General features: G+C 32.8%; 1 protein-coding gene across 1 annotated transcript; it reads right to left on the bottom strand.

The window, feature by feature from the left end:
- Positions 1-1,233: 1,233 nt before the first annotated feature.
- On the bottom strand, positions 1,234-16,856 carry LOC147075649 (uncharacterized). Its single transcript, XM_085941948.1, has 8 exons — positions 16,552-16,856; positions 16,213-16,355; positions 12,334-12,414; positions 12,137-12,245; positions 10,346-10,455; positions 7,490-7,580; positions 4,399-4,512; positions 1,234-3,944 (listed from the first exon to the last, which is right to left on the bottom strand). The coding sequence occupies exons 1-8, from the start codon at positions 16,568-16,570 to the stop codon at positions 3,781-3,783; spliced, it is 831 nt and encodes a 276-aa protein (XP_085798074.1). The 5' UTR covers positions 16,571-16,856; the 3' UTR covers positions 1,234-3,780.
- Between the last annotated feature and the right edge of the window lie 1,465 nt (positions 16,857-18,321).

Genomic DNA, 18,321 nt, shown 5'->3' with positions numbered 1-18,321 from the left:
TTTTTATGCATTAATAATCTTGTCAGTATGAACATACTCATATTTTTTTTTTACAAAATTACATTATTTTACTTCAGACAGTGGTAAATTATAGTACACCTGACCTATTCAATTTGGTTTCTGACCCATCTTAACATTTTGATCATTATACAGAACTGAATAGAAAATAAAAAGTCTTTAGAAGACGGATGGGTGTTTCTAGAAACAAAAACAACAATTTCAATTGCCGCCAGTCTGCCGTGACATTATTACTAGTCTAGTTATAAATCCATACCAAATTTACTTTATGTGTCCAAAATGGCACGTGACATGGAGGCGGAGATTGCCACATTGGTCGCATTGAGACAGACTAACATTTCAAGGGAGACTTCAAGAGCATGTAAAATGTCATATTTTTTTATGATACATAAGTTACAAAAAATACCACGGTAATTAATATACGGTCAAATAATATTCGAAATTCAATTTATAACTGGTACAAAATAGTTCACTTTCCTGTTTAAAAAATTAGTTTTCCTAACTTCAATCATTTTTAACTAATCAACTTCATGATTGATTAATCCGTCTTTGAATTTCTTATTACTTAATTTAAAAATAATTCTGATATGTTGATAAACAAAAAAATTAAATATAGGTATTGAAATAGATAAAAAATAGACTCTGTCTACATACAAAATAGCAAGTTTTATTTTGTAAATATAATAATTGATCTGGGAAAACCGATGCAAAAATCGAATGCACATTCAAATCTTTCAAAATGGTCATAGCACAGTACCTACATTAAATGAGTACAACCAAAACATAAATAAATCGTTAATAATTAAGTGTACAATAATATATTATGTATGAGAATATAACCAGATATCATATAATATGACTAAGATACTTATATTATGTAGACTAGTGCTATATATTGCGGGTGTATACATTTTCATCGGTTTACATAGCACAAATTACATTTTTTTCCACAAGTGAGTCGATACGACAGCAGCAATTTAAACTCGGTATTAGATAACCACAGACATATAAATTAGCCTGCCTACTTCTTGCGCAGTGGAAGAAATGGAATTAATTATCATACTTCACTTTCACTGTGGTACCACTACAACATCATTAAAAATTGAACTATTATAGCAGAAAAATATATATAATCACGACTCATGTATAGATATGAACTTAGCTATCTGCATCTCAATTGAATGATAAATTCATTGATTTTTCTTTATATTTTTTAAACAGTCTCATCTGTATTGGTATGAGAACGTTGTCTAATATCTTTTTATGGATTCTAACAGATTAAAGCCGATTTGAGATGTGCAAACTAATTATAGAAATCAGTCTAATTATTATAAACGCATTCCAAATACGTAACTCTCGAAACCGCACAGAATTATAAAGAGAATCTAATCGAAACTTATTTATACACGAAAAAGATACCTCTACTATTAAAACCAAACTAAGTATCGTCACTGTTCTGGCAGGACACTAATTCGAAAAAATGACATATTGAGTTAGTTATACCAAAATGTTCCTTATTTCAAACTTTACCGTCTGGAAACCTTCTTAATAAATAAAGTCTTTATTTTAAAGTCATCCCTTTTACGATTACTTAATAAACTCACATGATAGACCATTTCAAACATTTTAACAACTTCAAAGTCAAATTACTCAAAACTAGTATTCTCCAGTTAGTGTGTTCTGCCAGAACAGAGACGGTATGTTCTCAATATGTTTTTCTTATGAATTTACCCATTTGCTTTCAGCTACATAACATACAATTTAACACTAAATGACTAAATGCTTATAACATTATAATTAATAAAGACTACGACATAATATTGTTTCATGGTCTACTATAACTGTCTTTTTAATAACTTATCCTAGAAAAATAATAACAGCCTTCTATGGTCAAGATATCAATGTAATTAAAACCATAGACAAGCTAAAAGGAAAAATTACCAAATTAGGCAAATGTTTATATACATACTATGTCAGAGTAATTCTATTGACTAGTGGACACCAGCGAGAGGCTATACATAGTTAAAATACATTTGTCAGGCTATTACGAAATTGTGTAATTGATAGCAAAAAATATGCAATCTGTTTCGTGTTAAATTAATAACATTAATTGTTTATTTTGGTTTTAAAAATCAATCGCAAATACGGAATTTAAATCTGACCATTTTATAAGCAATTAAAATAAATAATAATCTATCGTAATACAGCTATAGTTTTGATAACTTTAAAATATCTATACTATTTTCATTTATAAACAATTTGGACTAGGAAGTAACAACACACATAAATTTATTCATTATCTAATATGGAATAGTGTTCTCGTTCGACATCTATTTCTCTACAATTTAAATTTACTTTCACTACTAAATAGTAACAGCATCGGTCGAAAATGTGAAGCATGAAAATTGGACGAGGAAACAGTCACTGAAAGACATTGGAAATAGTAAGTTTGTAACACAATTCATTGATAACAGACTGGTATACGTCATGGTCATCATCCTGAGGAGGATCTTTTAACAGATTGTTAGCCATTCGCTCAACCTATTATGTCCATGGCCAAGATCCAATATGACTATTTTCCAGGAGGGGGTGGGATTCAGACATTCTGCCATTATTATTATCAATTGAACTGTAAAACATTATAATGGTTTTACAGCAAAGCTTTTTGTTTTATCGTAGAATGTTACTATATGTTTTTGGTTTTGCAATGAATTATCTGAAGATAATTCAAGTTTTAATTAATCTAAGAACATAGAACATAGTTAAATCCAAAATTCTTGCTAAACATTTTCTTCCATAGTCTAAAATACTTAATCCCTTTTCTATATTTTACTCATTATATAGGTACTAAAAATGATAATTTGATTACTGAAAATATGATAGAAACAGATTTCATAGATAAATCATGTTAAAATTTACATATAAATTCCACAAACATTACTAAAATTTCTAAAATCTATGTATAATAATTCACAAAATACCTATGTGGATACATACTATATTTTTCAGCATATAACTTACCATTAATTTTGTCTTCCATAATAATTTTGCAAAATAGATATGTATTACGTTACTGCCGAAAAGTAACAATTGATAAAAGCAAATAAAAATTGATAACGGAAAATATTACCTATTCAATATGACTACCTGTAGGGTATTTTTTAATTTAAAAAAATTAGGAACTATTTCAATATTATGAGAAAGAAAGCAAATGGCTTGCGGAAATCTATTAAAATTACTTCAGTGCAAAAATGAAGTCAAATTATTTGAGACATACATTTTAAGGTAAAGTTTTCAGAGCATTATAGAATCTTTAAAATTGTTTTAGATACCTATTATAGGCAATATAATGATGGCTAATGAAAACCCTCTATTTGGAGAAGCACACTGGGGATACCGATATTCCCTTCGACAACCGTGCATCGCCAAACATAGTATTGCATGGAATATAATATTCAATTCACCCTCAGCGTGGCAAAGAAATTGTTGTAAAACGCATAATACAAGCACGCATTGTTGCTTAGTCATTTATTAAAGACGTAATACAAAAACTTAAGTTGTAAGTTTACATTACCTATACAAACATTGGTCACCTGTATTTTATACTTCAGACGATACGATATAGGATAATATAGATGCGACATTGCAGGCACGTCGAATAATGGAGGTTATCTAACACCCAACTGTACGTACATTCGATTCAAGAAAATTTAAGTACACAGGGGTAAAAGGATTTTTCTCAACGTTGCGTTGCAAAGCGTATTATTTGTCGCAATCCTGGACGAGGTGGACACTGTCTTCCGGGAGAGCGCTCTTCATTCCGCCGCCTCTTCTGATGGGCACGGGATGATGCAATAATGAAAACCTATCGGTGTGCTGAGACGCCTGTCTGGATTTGCCCAAGGCTGTTTTCATGTGCGATTCTCCTGAAATCGGACAACATATTAAATTTAAATGCAGAAACACTATACAAAATTAAGTGAAATTTTAAAAAAATCTCGATGTGTAATGATGGAAATTAAATGGTTAACAAATAGTGATGACTGAGTGCTTGAGTCATTTGAGCGGAGCACACTGCATCCTATCATGCTGCTATTATCAATGACACGCAGTTATGGCAGAAAATGAAAAACAACAAGCTTTACGGTTTATATGATAGTCCAAAATTGAGCCACCTCAGATGGCCGTGCCATGGATGGACGGAGGACGCGCATTCCCGATTATACTAAATATGCTGTGATGCTTAACTCTGTTTTAATTTATATTTTGTAAAAAATATTTCCTTTTAAATTATCCTTTCCTATCCTACCTGAGAAATTACTCAATTCCTTATTTTAAGAAAATAGGGATACAACATTGTAAAAATCGATAAACATTCACCAGGTAGAGAGAGCGGTCTCAGCGAACTGGAATCTCTGGTATTTGGAGAAATGGGTCTGGAAGTAGATCTTATTCGGAGGGCATTGTTATTCCGAACATTACTTCTGAAATCACCTATTGAAAAAGATAATAATCAGGTTATATACACTGTGTATACTATGTAGTTATAACTTTTATAATATATTGAAAACAACCCATTACATAGATTAGCCCTGTGCGACATTAGGTTATTTTAGTAACATAGGTGAAATACGGCAGAGGTAAAGGCTCGATAGTAAACAATTACATATTTAACATTCAATATTTAGCTTGACTTGTAATAAAATCAATTAATTTGGAGAATTATTTCTTAATAAAATGTAACATGTAGTGAATAGGGATTGCAATACCGGTATTTAAAACCAGGTATTCAATTATTTATCGATACTGAAATACCGGTTTCAAAACTCCAAAATACTGGTATTTTCAGTATTAAGAAAGCATATGTATTTCAAAAATGAATTTAATCTTATTTTTTCATTACTACTATATTGTGTAAGTTTAATGCTGCCAAAACGCAAATATATGAAGTGAAATCAACAAAAGTTAAATAAAATTAGAACAAAATCCCTCAAACATACTTATAGAATTGTCGCGATGAATTAACATATTTCGAAAAAAAAAACATTAGTTGCAAATATTTCCAATTACTTTATAACTATTGATCCAACGTTGATAGTACATCCAACAAACATTGAATTTGAGAGATTTTTCTGTACCCGGACTTATAGTATTTGTAAAAATTATCAGTTTAAAAATATTATGATCTATACATATTTACAAAGGTCAACATAATAAAAATGCAGGCAGGTTGCTAAAAAATAGTGTTAAATAGATATGTAGGTACTTCTTTTTTCTATATGTTTTGATGAATACCGATATTCAATAATAATGAAATACCGGTTTTGATATATTCATTCGGTATTGCAATACCTAGTAGTTAACATCCCGCCTCTGAGCTAGACATAGCATGACCGATGCATTTGACAAAGTTCACACGAATGAATGGATTCTTGTAAATAGTCTCGGCAAATTGCAAAAATTTATGCACCAGTGATATAATTTCTAAATTAATAAAAAAAGAAATAGTTATATACCTAATACGCCATTTACACATGCATGGATTTACTGCTGACAGTACGAATTACCGCGGCCATTGCACATGTTATCGTGCAAATTGCAAGATTGCATGCATGAATCAAAAAAGTTGAATAGCCTATGAATTTTCATGCGACAATTGGACTGCGCAATATATGCGCCTGCTCAATATATGCGCCTGCGCAGTAGAACAATAGTAGTGAACCTCCTGGTAAAAAACGAACTACACCACGCAGACTCATGTTGAGGTTAACTGATCTTCACGAAATAGTACCAAACAATGATACGAGGGTGGGTCAATAAGTCCTTAGAAAAGCCGACAGGTGGCGCGACTAGTACTGTAAGCGGTTTGTTTTCATGCAGCGGCACTACCGATTCAGTATGCTGCGAAGTTTCAATCAGATTGGTCGGGTTGTTGTGTGTTTCTCGTACATTTAAAAAAAAAATTTGCTTGTGGAAAATGGAAAAATGGAAAATGGAGAAAATTGAGTTTAGAGCTGTTATTAAACATTTTAATATAAAAGGGTTAACAGCAAAGGAAATAAAAAATGAGTTGGATTTAGTTCACGGCATATCTGCTCCTTCACTTAACTATTTATAACTGGTTAAATGAATTTAAACGTGGTCGTACATCAACAAAGGATGAACCACGCTCAGGACGTCCTGTAGAGGTGACTACACCAGAAATGATCAATAAAATCCACGATATGGTGTTAAGTGACCGAAGATTAAAGTTGAGTGAGATAATTGAGGTTACAGGGATCTCAAAAGGTAGCGTCATTTCTATTTTACATGACAAATTGGGCATGAAAAATATTTCTGCAAGATGGGTGCCGCGTTTGCTCACAGTCGGCAATAAACGCAATAGGGTGGTGGCCTCTAAAGCCCTGTTATCGCTCATGCAACGCAATCCGGATGAATTTTTTCGTCGCTTTGTGACTGTAGATAAAACATGGATACACCACTATACTCCCGAGACGAAAGAACAGTCAAAGCAGTGGATTGCGAAGGCAAACCATGTCCAAAGAAGGCGAAAACCGTAAAATCAGCTGGTAAGGTTATGGCTACTGTATTTTGGGATGCACGTGAACTTATTTTCGTTGACTATTTGGAAAAAGGAAAAACAATAACAGGGGATTATTATGCATCTTTACTGGACCAGCTAAAAAACAAAATTGAAGAAAAACGGCCTCATTTAAACAGGAAAAAAATCCTCTTTCATCAGGACAATGTCCGTGTTCACACATGTTTACGATCAATGGCTAAAATTGAAGAATTGAAGTTTGAATTGGTCGACCACCCACCGTATTCGCCAGATTTAGCCCCCAGTGACTTTTTCCTTTTCCCAAACTTAAAAAAATGGCTAAGTGGACAACGTTTTTTTTCAAATGAAGAAGTCATCGATCGGACAAATGCTTATTTTGAGGACCTTCTGAAAACTTATTTTTCTGACGGTTTAAAAAAAATTGAGAAACGTCTAACCAAGTGTATTGAGCTCCAATGAGATTATGTTGAGAAATAAAAAAAAAATACAAAAATAAAAACTGTTTTAATGCTTTTTTCTAAGGAATTATTGACCCACCCTCGTAACATCGCGTCTCGCTTACTATTGAAGAATGAGATTGGAGAGACAGTCAGCACTTTTACATGTAAACAGTTATTATCGCGAGTTTAAAATACTCACTATCGGTGCAAGTAAATCCTTGCACAGTTGGTTTATAAATCACAAACCATTACTGATTTTAGTCCTTTAATATTTGGACGAAAACACATTTGATATTTTGTTTGACGTGCCTTTTAAAAAGCCTCGTGAACATATAATAACAAATTAACACTTCCAAAAAATTCTCTGTTTGAATTGGTGTTTCAGTAATAACAGTGAGATTAAAAACTATGCCGACACTCTTACGACTTACACACGTGAAGATCTATCTGTTTAAAATAAAAGTCTTACCATGCAAATAGGAGTCTTCGCTTGTGTTATGAAGTTTTGCAGTCACTCTGAGTGGTGATTTACGGAGAATCGACGAAGAGCCCATGAAATCCTGTAAATATTGATTCAAAAAATCAGTATTTAAAACAAAACCATCAGTTATGCAGAGTGAATTTCTTGAATGATGAAGAACAAGCAATTGCAAAATAAAATCAATACATCATAATGCGTCACAAAAGCACAAAATGATCAATGATGATTATTAGACCTTTGATAAAACAGTGTTGCAAATAAATATTACCAAAGATGGGTTACGAAATATATTAATCAACAGCTACAGTAGTGAGTTTTATGGAAGTGATTTTTTTTTTAAATAAAACTACTACGTATGAAAATAATGCTGAGTACATAATATGATGTGTAGGCATGTGTATACCTTTCAAGGCAGTGAGAGAGAAAAGTACCAATACCATAATAAAAAGTGCTGTCCTTTAAAACTGTCAAATATTATCAGGAGTACCCAAAAGTCATCAATCTTTTTTAATAAATAAATTAGCCATATTTAAAAATTAAGTCTCTAACATTAGTGTTGTGAAGATACGTTTCGTTGTCGTATAGTGTTAACATGATTATGGATTTTATGTTTTGAGCCAAAAGAAAAGTTTCTTTTACCCCAAAATAAAATGAGTGAACTGCCAAACTTTTGAAGAATACATGTGTTTACATGTTGTTTCATTTTTAATTGTGAGTTAACGCAACAACCATAACAATAAAAAGTTGCGACATCTATTTATGAAGGTCAATAATTAATGCCAATGCCGGTTTAGAAAATTTGCCAGTGGTGATTTTGACTAATCTGATAAATCAGGATTCAAAATTAAACATGCAAGAAAAATAACCAACACACTCAGGGCCACTCGGTTGAAGGTGCAAAGACTCCTTTATGAAATCAGAAAGATATCTTGACAAATTTGCAAAAAACGCATGATACAGCAAGACCCGTGCAGCAGAAACAAGAACTAAACAATGTAGCTCGACTCGGAAGACGTACATCTTACCTAAATCTAATCCACAATGTTCACTCAATATTGTACCATTAGATTCATTTGTTTAGATATATGTGTCGAACATTCTCCCAAAAATATTATAATTTTCAGTGACATTAAAGATCACCTCGAATCATATTTTTAATCTTGGCCAGCACATTTTTATAAGAATGAATTTGATAATTTACAGAAGACGTGGGAAAAAATTATTATAAGAAATAACATAAATTTTTAATTGACACGTGTTTAACTTTGGAATAATTGATAGCTTAGGGCTTGCGCAGACAGAGAGCGGTCGGAGTTCTGCGTTCAACCGACCGTTGACCGCTAGCGTTCAGGGACAGCAGACAGGTGGCGGTCAACAATAAGCGTTCCATTTGTTTACAAACGTTGTAGTGACACAGGCGCTGCATAATGCGAGACCGCTATATTCCGACTGCGAGTGGAAGTGAGAAAGCACTGCTGTTGCGTACTCACTCCCCCGTGTGGTTTCGCTCTATGTTGTGTGACTGCTCAAATTCCTATGACGGGACTGGACGGGAGGTATGGCGTTCTTTGTAATTCCGGGAATAGAACTCTAGAACGCTAGCGTTCCAATTGACCGGCGCGGTCTGACCGCCGGCTGTGTACCCATACAGTATGAAGTCCATACAGTACAAAGAACGCAGAACTCCGAACGCGGAACGCAGACCGCCTGACCGCTCTCTGTCTGCGCAAGCCCTTATGGGTACCCCCTCCCCTATTATGTACGAAAGATACATTAATAAAAACATTTTCACACAAAGTTGGTAGACGTGCAAATATACGTTTCGGACATGACATAATAGATAAATAAAAACATATATTGTGCATACAAAACTTAGATCAAGAAAAAAGCTTCAGTTCAGCTCGAACACTACACATGAAACATTTTTTTTCCACAAAAACATTGAGAAACATGAATTCAATAAATAAAAAATGTTCACAATCGATAGTATCTAGGTTATTAAATGAAGAAAAGCTAATCAATACACAGAATATAGGTTATTGTTATAATGTACAAATATTTATGAATATAATTTGAATTTGTGTAATATAAATTAAATTTAACCTATTACATGAATTTTTAAAGTACACAGTCGGTAACAATTTGTTTTAACACTTTACCTACCGCGCAAATTATTCAAAGTAGGTAGGTAAACCAAATGCCGGCAATGTTCGATAAAGATCAGAAAATTTCGATCGCTAAATTAACAATTATTTATAATATTATAACTTTTGACCCTATTCATATAAATACATATTTTCAAAAAATATTTAAAATACATAAATGCAACAAATTATGATATTTCTTTATCATGAATTTGTGATTTAAATCAGTATATCTAGTATCACAAATCTACCACACAGTTACTTTTGTAACAATATAAAACAAAATTTCAGACTTTTCAAAAGATCCATTCATCGAGAAATTACACTTCGGTGCCATTTTGAAGTGTGATTTATGATTGAACTAATTAATTTCCAGCACTGGATAAAAGTGAATTCATATTTCGAGTGCGTGTTTAACTATCAGTTGATAAATCTTTAAATCGCATTGTTTTGTATGGCAAAGTTGCACGTCTCTACAGACGCCACTGTAGGATATGCGGTTCGTAATATCTAGCTACTAATACAAGACGCCACATCGACTGGAGTGGTAGGTAAAGTGTTAAGAATAATGGCCACAATGATTAAAAAACTATCATTTTCATTCTTGACATCTATGATAAAGACATTGTTAGCTCAGTTTGGACAGAACACACATGCTTAAACACACATAGAAGCAGATTAGAAGAATTTTGTTAGTAACCTTCGAATGTTCAGGATTGTTAATAGAGAGGGCACTGTAGGAAATAGAATGCGGGGAAGACCCAGTGAAGTCAAACGCACTGGACGCTCTTGGAGATAGATTGTCTATGCCTAAACCAAATATTATTTAAAACGTTAATTGCTTGTTTGTTCTGTATTCGAAAGGTGTAAAATATTTTTAATGGTAAACTTTACAGAGCACATTGAAAATGGCTTGAAAATAATGTTTTTTTTTTCAAATGTAATCGAACAGTTTACATAAAAATTCGGAAATACCTCAGAAACAAATCAATGTTCTATCGCATCTATCGCTCTATCATCTATCCATCGGATTCCGGTCGATGAGTCCCATCCGGCAACATATTTATTTCAAGATGTTTTCTAATAAGATATTTTTGAGGTGTTCCTGAATTATACATGTTCAACAAAGAGTATTGGATTCTTAATAAATCTTGTGAATTATTCGTTGAATAAAGAGAAGTGTTTTTTGAATATTTAACTTTGTTTGAATATTTTAGAAGATGTTATGTAAGTACATACGTAATAGCAGTGGCGCACCCAGGATTTAATATTGGGGGGGGCCCAAGGAAGAGAATGTAAATTAGTCTCATAGGCTCTTTTTCTTCTTCTCGTTTATCGGTCTTTTGTCTATTACCTACACCATGGTCCCCACAACCTGAAACGGGCCCTCAGACTAGGATTGGCGGCCCCCCTACCTACCGCTAAGATTAAAGGCAGTGTGAAACACTAAATTAACGTTTTTCAAATTGTGTTTTAGTTCAAATTAAGGGTACTTATACAGTGAATTATTGGCGATTTTTAATACATCTACTTTAATAATGAAGCTGTCGAGTATCGACACATAATAGTCAAAAAATATATTGCACAATTATATAAGTAATTGAAAATGTTCATGACCGTGAAGTATAATGGCGCCGCAGGCGACTTTTTACTATTAAGGCTAATTTATGGTGTGTGTTTATCTCACTTATCTGGTCAACCCGACACGCCGAGCCCCCCACAGCCCCGGCCCCCAGGCTAGAGGCCTGTCAGCCCTCCCCAGCCATGACCTACACCACTCCGGAATTCGGGTAAACACCGAGAATTTTTTGACAGTTCCATTAAGGATTGGGTTTTAAAAAACCTGAGATTAGTGTTGTGTTAGAAATTAAAAACTAAGAATTTTTTCTAAAAGGGGTGCTGGAGAATTACAAATCATTTTTTGCCGTGTTTTTAGGCCCCAAGGTATAGTTTATTGGCTTTAAATTTCAATGTTTAAAATCATTCTGATAATTTTCATGTTTGGGGGGTGCCAGGGCCCCTTGGCCCACCCCCTGGGTGCGCCACTGCGTAATAGTGTATCATATCATTGTACCAAGTCATTTTCATTGTCATAACCGCAAACATCTAATTTGAAGGTATTCTGTAATTGGATATTTTAGAAGATGTTATGTAAGTACATACGTAATAGTGTATCATATCATTGTACCAAGTCATTTTCATTGTCATAACCGCAAACATCTAATTTGAAGGTATTCTGTAATTGGATCAATAGTGACCTGCACTATTGGATTAGTTTGGTACCAGAGGCTTTGTGAATATTAATTATATGGCTAGAATCAGTTATTATAAAACATTTTTTTTTTTTTTTTACTTAATATAATATTAGCTACATACAAATTGACAATTACAAAGTCAGAATATAATAATTATTATGTATGTGCCTGAACAATAGTTTTTTGTTAAGATAATAATATATAAAATAGGATAGGAGTGGTTTAATGGTATTTACCTTGAGGCCAACAAGATATTGGCGGCGGGGATCTAATCATATGATCGTGGACTTCTTTCAACGTCAAGGGGTCTTCAGACAATAAATCAATCGAACCGTGACAGAACTCCTTTAAAAACACACATACAATGAAATATTTACTAATATATTTATAATTATTTTGCAGCCTGTTATGTATTATAACTAATTTATATTACCTGCGCCATTAAAACGGCATCGTCCGATTCACATTCATCTAACGAACTTTCAATCAAACTCTCTCGGCTGGACATGACTTGCTGAAATTTGAAATTTAAAAAATGTGTTATAGATCCACCAGTATAAGTTGTCCGCTGAGTGAGGGTGCCACATGCTAACATTTGACATAATCATTAAATACTTTTTATACTGTGATGAGCTTAGTTCTAAATTCGAACAAGGGACGATCTATGGTGGTATATCTTTACAAGTTATCACCCTCATCTACTGTATATTCCTTATATCGATTTGGCAGATTATTTACCTACATCAAGTATACCAAACTCGTGGCTCAAAATGAATATCTTTGCGATCCAAAAAAATTTATAAGTAACTAATTTTTACAATTTTTATTTATACATAAGTACTTAATTATTAATAACTAGAGACCGGATTATATGCAACATAAAAAGCTTGAAATATGCATGAAAAGTGTCAAACTATGCAACATTAAATAATAAAAAAATAGTAATTTTTAGTTTTTTTATTTCAAAATCAGCATACAATTAGGAAGTATCGATGATAATTATTAATTATTAATTAACAATTATTTAACATTTTCTTACTCTTGTAAACGTTAACAGGTACTGTTCCAAATGTTAGGTAGTAAGATTGTGTCTTCGATCACTCAAAATATTTTTATAAGTGAAAAAGGACCCTTCCACATCCACTGAGGTAACTGGGCAGTATTTGAATTTGGGTGCTATGTTAGCACTTATTATTTCTGGCAAAAGTTTATCTGTCCCATTAATAAAACTATCAATTTGACACAAAGGTTGAAAACCTGGGTTATTGTTGAAAATGTTTTCAAACTTTTCTAAGTTTACGCGGGAATACCTCTGGCAATGAGTTCATTTGGCGGATTTTATTCATTAACTGAATAGATTCAGTCAACGCAAAACCTTAAGTTTCAAGTTTTTTAATACTCGCAGGTATGTGGGAAATATGTAGCCGTGCAGCTAATAGGTTTGGCCGGCGACACGTATACTACACAATATTGTAAATATAGCGAAAATATGCATCATCACTAGATTATTTAGTTAAAATATGCATCATCACTAGATTATTTAGTTAAAATATGCATCATCATTAGATTATTTAGTTAAAATATGCAATAAACGGTGAGAATGGGCTAAATATGCAAATACATATAATCCGGTCTCTATTAATAATGAACCACAACAGTGTAAAATTCATTTCACTTATGAAAGGAAAACAGTCTTGTCAGATCCAGAATTACCTACAATTGCAAATAAGATTTTCTCCGAATTAGGAAAAACAGCAACGGAGAAGTGTCGGAAAGAAAACCTTTAATTTGTCATTCTTGTTATTTTTTATATGTACTGTACTTTTCGAAATAAACCTATTTTTTCATGAAAATGGAAGTTTTTTTTTTTTTTGAGGCCCCACATCAACTTAAACTTTCTACTAGGTAGAAACCGTATATTATAATAATCATTGATATAAAACGAATTTTTGTTTCGTTTTATTGGATACTTATATAATAGTATAAAGGATTAAAATCAGCTTTGAGAGATCAGTGGATTCATCAAGGCTTATGATGATGCTACATTAGAATTTAGCATAGTACCATGACACAATATTGATTTGGTATACCTCAAAAACATACATAATTGAAAAAAAATTTAAATACAGTAAGTCCTCGACTTACACGAATTCGACTTACGTGAATTCGTACTTAAGCGATTTAAATTTTTTTTTTTTTTGACGGAACTTTGTTTCTCTGCGCTTGTGTTTAGGTAAAATATTATGTTCCTGTGAGAGTGAAATAGCATTGGCACAGGGCCTTGCACACCCCACACCCGCTTTCCCTCCGCACATAATACAAAATATGAGTCTTAGATTCAGATTTATTCCAAGGATATCGTGCTCGCGATTTTTTCATCGTGTTTATTAAAAAATATAGGCCCTAATCATGTCAAACATGATGTGATTCACGAATTAATGATAAGCCTAGAGTCTCTTTCAAGTCCTAAAGTGTAAAAATGGTGAGTGTTGATAGTCATACACTCACTGCAAGGCACCGATGGTTTGAACAATTTAAAGGCCGTAATAAATAACACAATATCAAAGTAACAGGCGAGGCAGCCAGTGCAAACACAGAAGGCGCTACGAATTTTATGAAGAGTCTAGCAGAAATCAGACAAAAATGAGGATTACCTGCCACAACAAATTTTTAATGTGGATGAAACTGGGCTATATTGGGAAAAAAAGCCAGAGCAGTCATATATATATACCAACTAGAAAAATGAACACTATGAACAACCGAAGCAATTTTAAACCAAGAAGACGGCTGAATATTTAAATATGGTTGAGAATGGATTGAGGCTCAAAGACCCTGATCCAGAACGATTTGCGAAAGATTCAAAAATAGTGAATGATGCTATTACATGCTATACTATTTATGAAGAAAAGAAAATGGTTACAATTCAAACAACACTGGACCTGTATGCACTTTATTAAGTAGTTTACGCAGAAAAGGTGTTTTGTAAAAAGGGCGAATTGACCAAAATGCTATTTTACAGGAGGATTTTTAACTTTTGACATTTATTTATTAATTACCTGATAAAGCTTAGAAAGAATACTGTCTTTGTAATATTTTAAAAAGCCTAATATGTCACATTCGCTTTTTACCCGTAACACTAAGTGGATATTCGCCTGTACGATTATCGTTTTTAAGTACTTCCCTGTGGAGATACAAATTCGCCGTTTTTACACAACAAAGCTAATAAGGTACATATTGTTTGACAAAATGGGTGATTCTCCCTTTCTACAAAACACTGACGATTTGTATCTGAATAAACAATAATTTCTATAAATATTAATGTTTTCTTAAATGCATGTATGTACATTCGTTTTATTTTCACCTATCTTTTGAAATAAACTCAATTATAATAAAAATTGCATGTTTTTAAGTTTTCTTCGACTTATGCGTTTTTTCGACTCGAAAAAACAACTGGTAAGACATGTAGATGGTAGACTAATAAAATAGATATAAATTGTGTAACGTAACCTCTCCCCCCCAGGCTCTCTTTGAGAAGTAAGGAGAGACAAGACAATACCTCTCTGTGCAGGAAGAAGAGACGTGAGAGATTGTTACACAATTTATTATTGCAGAAAAAACACAGATACCTACACGATGTTAGGTGAGTGCACTACAAATGTTGACTTTCACATATTAATTATTGAAAGTTATAAATCGCCATTTTACTATTAAGACCTCGTAAGTCCGATATTATGGAAAAGTGAAGTTAGTTCGACAAAATTTAAACAAAAAAACATTTTAAATCATATCAAAACCTCGGTTCTCTAGACTAGTATGCTGTCCATCTATCGACATATTTTAAAAACTGGTAAGTCTCGTTGTTTCAAACATGGAATAAAAACCTCGTATTTCACAACCAGTGTTAGTAGATTCATCGATTAGAGAGGTGTTTAAAATATTGTTTTTATTACATTTTTTCATTCCACTCAGCATTCTTCTCAAATGGACTTACAAGGTTTTAATAGTAAGGTGACAAAATGTAGTAAACAATTTATTGTTATCATGGATGTTATTCAGATAGTATTATGGCCAGCAAACACGTCCACGCCATAGTAAAGAAAGATCCCAAATGATCTCAAGCAAACAAGTTAATTACAAGCCAGATGATGGGCACAACTTGAGGCACATTAGATGCTAGCAAGATTCTCGAAATAAATAATAATTATTAGGTACAATGAAAGAACAAGTAAAACTTGAATTATTTAGGTCCAGCTGATTAATATTTCATAAATTATGGTGACAATAGCTAAGTACTCAATATTTTAATACAGACCTGTAAGAAAGGATTGTCCTGCCTAGACAATCTGAGAGCTTCCATATCCTGGGCGATATTCCTAGTTCTACCCGGTGTAAGGGTCAAAAGGGATGCACTGGCCGCGCTTCCACCGACCCCTGATAACCCAGCCGGCCGTGAAACTAGAAATATGAGTTTACATGTGAAGAGTATATCAAGATAAACACTGTTACAACTACGTGCAAAAACAGGATTTAAGCGTATAAATATTTGCAAAGATCGAAGTATTAAATTTGCAATAAATATTCTCGAGCAAAACACTGATTCTCTTGAAAACCTCGCACAAATTGTTCAAATAATTTAGTCAGTCGTCCTCACCAGATATTGTATCATCCATCTCTATATTTTTCAATACAAAATTGTCGAAAATAATCCAAAAGCGTTCATTTATCCATTATATTCTCTTATACTACGCCGATTGTTTTTTTTTTCATGCGATCAAGATTTCGGTAATAAAATTAATCTGTCAAATGACTTTTGATTGATAAATGCCAAAGTTAAGGTCGGTTAAATATTTGTTGTTCGGATTCCTTAACGTAGCGTTGTCATTATTAGATTGCAAATCAAAAATAAATACATAAAACAATTTTTGACGTAGAAAACTGACTGACAAGCTGACAAGTAAAAATATAATCGACAAAATTCAGTTTTGCCAACACTCAACAGACTATTCATCTACATCATATTTTTGTATCATTTTTATTGCTAAATATTCGATTGTCTACTGTCGCCTCAACAGTCTTCTTGTAATATTACATTATAATGTTATTTATTTTGAATGTATATAAATTTATAACTAAGTCAACAGTGGAAAACTTATTAGGTATCATGTTTATAAAACACTTTTTAGACATGCACAAACAAAAATAAATTATAAAGACAAGTAGAAACATTGCGTTCCATTTTTTTCATCTGGTAATGGTAGAGACCAGACCTAGTGCTGCCAACCAGTGTTGCCATATTTTGAAAGTGGAATTATAGTACAGTGACTTCAAAATTATAGTATTTCGGCAAAAAATATAGTACGCGTTGAATGACCAATAATTTTCTGCATTTTCAAAAAATTAAACGTGGGGTAATTAATGTCTTGTTTTTTTAGACAAAATATCCAGGAAGGGTAAGTAATTAACGTCTTGTTTTTTAGACAAAATTCAAATGTGAAGTCAGTGGATTCCAAACTTTATGTTACTACGCCTCCCTTTTAAAAAATCTAATCTTGGTGCCTCCCTCCTTATTTTGTTTAATAATACAGACACCTTTTTAAATAGTCAACAATGTACCTATTTACGAATACAAAAATGAAAAAAAAAATAAACAAGGTTTTGACGAATGTGCTTGTTTATTAGCACAATCAATTTCAATAGTAGTCGATCCAAATTCATCTTCGTTCATTGACAAATGGATTCTATCATGGACCCCACATCCTGAAGCGGATCCCCCGGGTCAGGAATTTTCAACCACATATTTAATAGCTCCGAAGTAAAGCAGCGCCACAGGCGACTTTTTTTGCTAAAATAATGTGAAAAATGCATTAGCAACCTAACCAAGAACTCAGTAAATAGATTTTTGTTTGCTTCAATATATCTGGCGTAGAAATCATTTAAAAGTGGAGACATGGCGAACTTTTTTTTGTTGTCATTTTGATTTCCTAAGCTCCAATTTGCCTTCAGTTAGTCGTTTTAAACCAGTGAATGCATTAATGGTCCTTGGATTGATTTATTCACTCAATTTTTTTTAAAATTTCAACCAAATAGACAAGTTTAACAACAAAATTATCGTTCCTAAACAAAGTTGTCTTCAAATCTTTGAAATCAACATTATGATTAATTTAACCCTTTTATTTCATTTTTTTACGAGATAGCCATTGCGCTTCACAATAGTATAGAAGTGAGGGATTATAAAATTAGACTCCATATTTGCAGAAAGGTTTGCAAACAACCTTTTGTATGACTGTTTGTGTAGTTTATAACTAGTGGCCGTTTTATGAATTATTGTGCATTTGCAAACTGCAAACCTGTGGCTAACGTCACTTTTTTTTAGACATGAAGATTATTTTTTTTTGCTTCTCACGGATTATTTTGACGTTGT

Source organism: Rhyacophila brunnea, unplaced genomic scaffold, assembly GCF_057557595.1.
Source record: "Rhyacophila brunnea isolate RB1 unplaced genomic scaffold, BYU_Rbru_1.0 scaffold_14, whole genome shotgun sequence".
In the NCBI taxonomy this organism is placed as follows: domain Eukaryota; kingdom Metazoa; phylum Arthropoda; class Insecta; order Trichoptera; family Rhyacophilidae; genus Rhyacophila; species Rhyacophila brunnea.
Note: the sequence above shows the minus strand (reverse complement) of the source record. Positions and strands in the feature narration are given on the sequence as shown.

Coding starts and splice junctions, on each gene's coding strand:
- LOC147075649 (XM_085941948.1), bottom strand. Junction 12,415..16,212: donor AGGACAATCCTTTCTTACAG/GTCTGTATTAAA, acceptor TTCAAATTTCAG/CAAGTCATGTCCAGCCGAGA. Junction 10,456..12,136: donor AATATCTTGTTGGCCTCAAG/GTAAATACCATT, acceptor TATTTGGTTTAG/GCATAGACAATCTATCTCCA.